This window comes from Pseudoliparis swirei, chromosome 22 (genome assembly GCF_029220125.1).
Source record: "Pseudoliparis swirei isolate HS2019 ecotype Mariana Trench chromosome 22, NWPU_hadal_v1, whole genome shotgun sequence".
Lineage (NCBI taxonomy): Eukaryota > Metazoa > Chordata > Actinopteri > Perciformes > Liparidae > Pseudoliparis > Pseudoliparis swirei.
Genome location: NC_079409.1, coordinates 3,770,806 through 3,777,266, shown reverse-complemented (window position 1 = coordinate 3,777,266; position 6,461 = coordinate 3,770,806). Strand labels below are relative to the sequence as shown.

Below are 6,461 nucleotides of genomic sequence, written 5' to 3'. Positions count from 1 at the left end.
TGTCCTTTTTCCTTTCGTTGGCCTGGGCATCTGCAGAATGTCTTCAAATCCCCGGATGATGATGATAACAAGGCTGCAGCCGCACTGTGGCTGGCTGCCATCAACAAAATGTGACTTTGTTGAAACTGAACACAAAAAAGTCAAATGAATACAACATCTGTATCTGCACGTTTGTGTGGGAAGCCAATGCGACCCTCTTTAAATAAAGATATTACCAATATCTCATTTGTGCTGGATTGTATTTCTCGAGTGCAGATATATTGTGATCCTTTAGGGACATCTACTGGTGGAAATTGCATGACACCAACAGAATTGATAAGGACACATGTTCCCCATTACAACATTTTCAAATAGTCACATTTAAAGTCCATAAATGTGAATAGTCTCATAGTATTCTCTTCCGTACCTTTTTTGTCCCTTTTCTTATATTCAGCTATTTAAACCATTCAAATATAAAAAAAATCAGCTTCTTCAGGACTAGATGGGTATGACCTTTCATATTTCAAAACTTTCACATTTTTGTATCTTTAAATACTTTTATGTTATTTTTAATTCATCAGATCCAACAAACACTTTGACTTTCAAATCAAACGTGCCGAAGATTCACCGTCTGGCGAAGAGTTTTAATCACGTGACCTCTGACCTTTGTTTTTAGGCTGCGGCAGGTTTTTACCTTTTTTGAAATGTAAAATCAATCTTTTTTTAGATATATTCAAAACAGTTTTAGCAAAGCTTGCACTGTTGCCATGTTTGCCTCCTGTTCAACTTTAAATAAATTCCTTTTTTAATTGATTTTCTCATGTTTTTTCGTCGCTTAAAGAAAAGCGTCCGTGTTTCAGCAGCAGGTGGTGCTGTTGCATCAACTAACACTGAAGCTGGTGTAGAAACCTGAAGCCTGAGTGAGGGAACTCCTTCCAGATCTATGTTCAGTGTGTTACGTGGAGTCAGTCCTGATCAAAGATAACAGAGAGATTCTTTACAGTGGTGCCGTCTACAGAGGAGCGCCTCCTAAGGAAGGAGTCTACTGTGGAGTGCCCAGGACCTTTAGCCCCCTTAAAGCGACAACGTCTTAAAGCACAACCTTCTGTTTAAAAGCAGATACAAGCTCGTTGTGAGATGTACTCCTCTTGCACAAAGACCTCCTTGGTGTGACTGTATTGTATTAGTTGACAAAGGTCAGCAGGAATAACCTGAGGGCTCTGAGTTCTGTGGCCTCTTTTGTCCTCATCCATGAAAACAGGGTTTCCCGTGAAGACGTTACGGTTTCCCAAAAACGTTACTGACTTCAAACTTTTGAAAACTAGTTTGACAACCAGCGAATCATTTCTGTCATGCATGAAGTAGAAGTTTCTCAACGTGAGGATGTTCTTTGTTTGAAGAACTTTACATTAATATAGCAGGTCATTGATTCAGCTGTGTGTTTTATTTGGTATTCAGAGCATCCCTCTGTCTTTCTGTGGACTGGTTCTGGATCTGGTTCAGCAGTCTAAGGCGGCGAAGGCCTCTGGATCAGAGCTGGGTCTCCAGCCCACTGAGAGGACGTCTTGTGGATGAGGACCTGAAGAACTACTTCCTGGCGGACCTGTAGACAGAGGGTCTCTTGCTCCACGTGGGCCGGGGCACGAGGCCGAGGTCTCCTGGTCTATAGCGCGCCATCAGGAACAACGGATCTGTGGCAAAGTTCAGGGTCTGGCTTCTGTGGGGGGACAAGGAATGATTACAGAGAGACACTAAATGACTACAAAGACTACAAACAGACACTCAAAGACCACAAACACACAACATGCTACAAAGTGCAACTACAGAAGAGTTCATTGTTATTTAAATTTTAAAACAATCCGATGGGACTCGTTATCAGCTGATGTGGCTCTTGTGGGACCGGAGCCTCAGCAGGACTCTGTGAGGGACCAGCTGCACTGGGTTCTGTGTTCTTTGACATGAAACCGAGGATCCTTACAGTACCTGTCCGGTTGTGGCTCAACGCTCTCCACAGGAGTGGATCCGGGTCCCTGGGGGGCGAAGCTCTGCAGGATCTCCAGCACCTTCGGACCGTGTGTCTTCAAGGTCTTCTCTGAGTCCTGCTGAGGTTTGATGATCACAGAATGAATGGGATGATCTCACTGGTCTGCAGTGGTCCTAAAGCTCCTGATCCAGGATCAAGGTTCTCACCGACAGGATGTCTCTGAGGCCGGAGATCGCTTTCTTCACGCCGGCCTCCATCTGCCTCCTGATCCTCCGCTGCCGCTGGAGCTCGGCCATCTGCTGGACCGCCTCGGAGGTTTGCTGACGCCCCTCCTCGGACGCCGAGGTCACGACCGACCTGGAAGCACAACACAGAGAAGGGCGGAGCTTAGGGGCGGAGCTTAGGGCTGAAGCCCTTGACTGAGGTCTCTGGTTCCAGACGTCTGATTTACACGATTTAACAGTCTTGACTGTTGTGCTCTTCAAATGCAACTTAAAGAGTAAAACAACTTTTACCGGAGAGCCTCTTCCTCCTCCAGCAAGACTTTGAGGGCGGAGCGACGATCATTCGACTTCACCTTCAGCTTTTGGCTCTTATTCCTCCAATGCTCCAGCTCCTGAAGGAGGTGATGAACAACATGTCGTCCAGTAAAAGTACAACATGTACCTTTGAGGTGTAGAGGACGAGAAGCACCTTGACATAGTACTTGTAAAGGTACTGAGCCCTCACCATGCTGCCGATTAAGCTCTGTTCCCCGAGCTCCTCCAGGTCGGTGTTCAGGCGGTCCCTCTCAGCAAGGAGCAGAACCTGCTCGTCCTTCAGTTCCCTTATCTGGGTCCACACAACCTCGTTGTCCTCCACCAGGAACTCGACACCCTCTCGGAGCGCTCTGTACCGGACCCGCTCCTCCCGGACCTGGTCCTGCGTCTCGGTCTCGATGGTGTCATCCATCGTGGACATCATCTCCTTCCATTCCCTGAAGATGGGGGTGAAATATTCTAGGAACGGTTCTAGAGGCGAAGCGCGGAGAACCGGCCGTCTTTACTTATTGCCCCGCTGCCGCGCCGCGGCCTTCTGGGAAGCGAGGACGGATTCAAGCTCCTTCTTCTGGAAGAGCAGCTCCTCCTCGGACTGCAAGCAGGGCTGCTGCTCCGTCAGCTGCTCCTTCAGCTCCTGCTGCTGCTTCAGTTCCTGCTGCTGCTTCTCCTGAGACTTTGCCTCTGAGGGTACAAGGAGAGTGGAGAGTGGACAAGGAGAGAGGAGAGTGGACAAGGTCAAAGGTCGTTGTCCTGGTTGTCTGTCTCCTCCCAGAGGTCAATGGTCGTGGTCCTGGTTGTCTGTCTCCTCCCAGAGGTCAACGGTCGTGGTCCTGGTTGTCTGTCTCCTCCCAGAGGTCAAAGGTCGTGATCCTGGTTGTCTGTCTCCTCCCAGAGGTCAAAGGTCGTGATCCTGGTTGTCTGTCTCCTCCCAGAGGTCAACGGTCGTGGTCCTGGTTGTCTCACCCAGCGTCATGATGCCAGACTCCTGCTGCTGGATCCGGTCCTGCAGCTCCTTCATGTTCCGGCTGTGCTGCAGCCTGAGGTCCTCTTCCTCCTGCTGCGCCTTCTGCTCCGCCTCCTGCAGCTTCTGGACCTGCTCCTGCTCCCGCTTTTGCAGCGACTGCAGCGAGTGCTCTAGGTACTCACAGATGTCCTTCTTGTCCTCGGATAACGCGCGGCAGCCGGCTTCCAGATCCTTGTTCTGGAGCCGGAGCCCGGCAGAGTGGAGCTGGACGCTGCAGGGGCGGACCCCAGAGGTTATGGTTCTATATATATATATGTGTATATATATATGTATGTGTATATATGTATATACTGTATATACATATGTATATATATATGTGTATGTGTATATATGTATGTGTATATATGTATATACTGTATATACATTTGTATATATATACAGATATATAATATATATATACACACATGTAGCTCTATATGTATCTTTCCAACAAGACCGCAGTAAATGTTATGTGTGTATATATATAATATGTATATATATACATATATATACATACATGTATATTTCTAAATATACATATATACATATATATGTGTGTATATTTAGATATATACATATGTGTATATATTAGGGCTGTCAGCGTTAACGCGTTAATCTATGCGATTAATTTGGCCGCGTTAACGCACTAAAATATTTTAACGCAATTAACGCAAGTTTTTTTTTTTTTTTTTTTTTTTTACCGCAGCAGTACGGTTTGACACTGTTTCCGTTTTTAAAACAATCATTTCTCCGCGAAAATAAGGAGCAGAAATCAGTTTAACTCGTGGATGAATCAGTCGGGTTTCCTCCTGCTCCTCCTTCCTCCCGTCTCCCCCTCTGATACACAGAGGAACAGAGGGGCGACGTGTCGGGGGACGCGGCGCGGAAAGAACTCGTCACACGAAACCTTCACCGTGATTGGTCAATCCGTTTGTCTGTCAACATTTCGGGGGGAAAAAAACCAATGAACACTCAGTAAATCACAAAGGACCTCCCACCTCACAGGTAAGGCTCATTTAGCAGCCTGTCAGTCAGAGAACCAGAGGACACGGCGCGAGGACAATGAGGCTCATTTCAGAGCTGAGATTGTTCTGGAATGTTTGATGCATAACACGTGGGGGTGTGTCACATGCAAAAAACTTTAAACGGTGAATTTAATTTATTTTGTAAAATGTATAAAATGCCCCCAGCCTCCAGAGGGTTAACGTGACATATTTGAATGTCAGTCAGTTACCAAGGCCACTGGTTCTGCTGCTGTTCAGTGTTAAAGATGACAGGACCAATGGGGTCTCAATATACTTCTTTTTTTACTAATCTGATGTTTCACTGAAGAAACAATTTATCATCCACGATATTAAATACCTCGCTGGCACTGTATATGTAGGAGCCTCTTTGAAAACACAGCTCTGTGTGAAGTTTGGTCTTTAAAAAGAAGGGAAACACTTTTACCCCTTGTGTTGCCTTCGGGTCATTTTGACCCGATTAAATATTTAACCCTCCCCCCGCCTTTGGGTCATTTTGACCCGATTCAATGTTTCACCCTCCTGTTACCTTTATATTTACTAACATATTTTACCCTTTGGGTTCAATTTGACGCCAGCAATTAAAACCTCCAGAAAATTATTAGAATTAATATTGTTTTCCAAGTTTAAGTGTGAGGCACTTTATGTTTGTTTGTTGACTACCGAAAGAACACCGACATTAAACATTGAATGGGGTCAAATTAACCCAAAGGCGGCAGGAGGGTGTAATATTGATTCGGTCAAAATGACCCGAAGGCAACACAAGGGTTAAACGGTGAATTTAATTTTTTTTGTAAAATGTCTAAAATGAGCCCAGCCTCCAGAGGGTTAACGTGACATATTTGAATGTCAGTCAGTTATCAAGGCCACTGGTTCTGCTGTGTTCAATGTTAAAGATGACAGGACCAATGGGGTCTCAATATACTTCTTTTGTTTTTACTAATCTGATGTTTCACTGAAGAAACAATTTATCATCCACAATATTAAATACCTCGCTGGCACTGTATATGTAGGAGCCCCTTTGAAAACACAGCTCTGTGTGAAGTTTTGTCTTTAAAAAGAATGAACTTTTAACTTGTAATTGCGATTAATCGCGATTAATCGCGATTAATTAATCGCAATTTCAAACTGTGCGATTAATTAGTTAATTTTTTTTAATCGATTGACAGCCCTAGTATATATACATTTACATTTATATATATGAATATATATTTACATTTATATATATGTATATATATTTACATTTATATATATATATATATATATATGATGGACGTCCTGGATTTTTAATAATAAATGATTTTTGTGTTTGTCTTTTATCTTTTATGAATTGCAAACTCTTTAGTGGGTTGAGCTGGTGTTACAATATATCATCTAATTTAATATATATATATATATTTATTACATTATATGATATATTGTAATACAATATGAATACACATATATAATGTAATCTATATATATGTATGATATTAACTATGCATATAATAGATATATTAGACATATTAGACATATGAAAAACAAAGTGTATATTTGTCTCACCTCTCAAGCTGCCGGCTCAGAAATTGAATTTGCTTCAAATATATCGTCTTTTCTTTTTCTTCCAGCATCATTAAATATCAATATTATCAAAGATTAGTCGTTTACTTCTTCTTTTGTCCCCAAAAGTAAATATTGTTGAGAAGCTAAAGCCAGACGACAACTGTTGCTATTTGATTATTTACGAACATTGTATAACATGGACACATTGTCCTGTGTTGTTATGTGTTATTTTTAAAGAGTAAATAAAATGTATGGTACCCGCTGCTTGGCGTTGCCATGGCTACCGCCAGAAGCCCCTTGTAGTGACGCCGACCGGCCAGCAGGGGGCGAAGCGCCACAAGAGCGTCTGAGGAGAGAACCAGAGACGCGTCGCTCAGGTAGTGAAGGGGGGC

The 6,461-nt window shown here is 43.6% G+C and overlaps 1 protein-coding gene across 3 annotated transcripts; it reads right to left on the bottom strand.

Moving 5' to 3' along the window:
* Positions 1-1,403: 1,403 nt before the first annotated feature.
* LOC130212723 (cilia- and flagella-associated protein 157-like) lies at positions 1,404-6,396 on the bottom strand. Of its 3 annotated transcripts, none has more exons than XM_056443865.1 (8): positions 6,328-6,396; positions 3,466-3,737; positions 3,009-3,183; positions 2,693-2,939; positions 2,479-2,579; positions 2,170-2,320; positions 1,963-2,081; positions 1,404-1,696 (listed from the first exon to the last, which is right to left on the bottom strand). In XM_056443865.1, exons 1-8 carry the CDS (start codon positions 6,345-6,347, stop codon positions 1,567-1,569), a joined length of 1,215 nt encoding a protein of 404 aa, XP_056299840.1. In that variant the 5' UTR covers positions 6,348-6,396; the 3' UTR covers positions 1,404-1,566. The 3 variants fall into 3 exon arrangements, with proteins under 3 accessions (XP_056299840.1, XP_056299839.1, XP_056299838.1); XM_056443864.1 differs by having other exon boundaries at positions 1,963-2,078; positions 6,070-6,333; XM_056443863.1 differs by having other exon boundaries at positions 6,070-6,330.
* Positions 6,397-6,461: the final 65 nt, after the last annotated feature.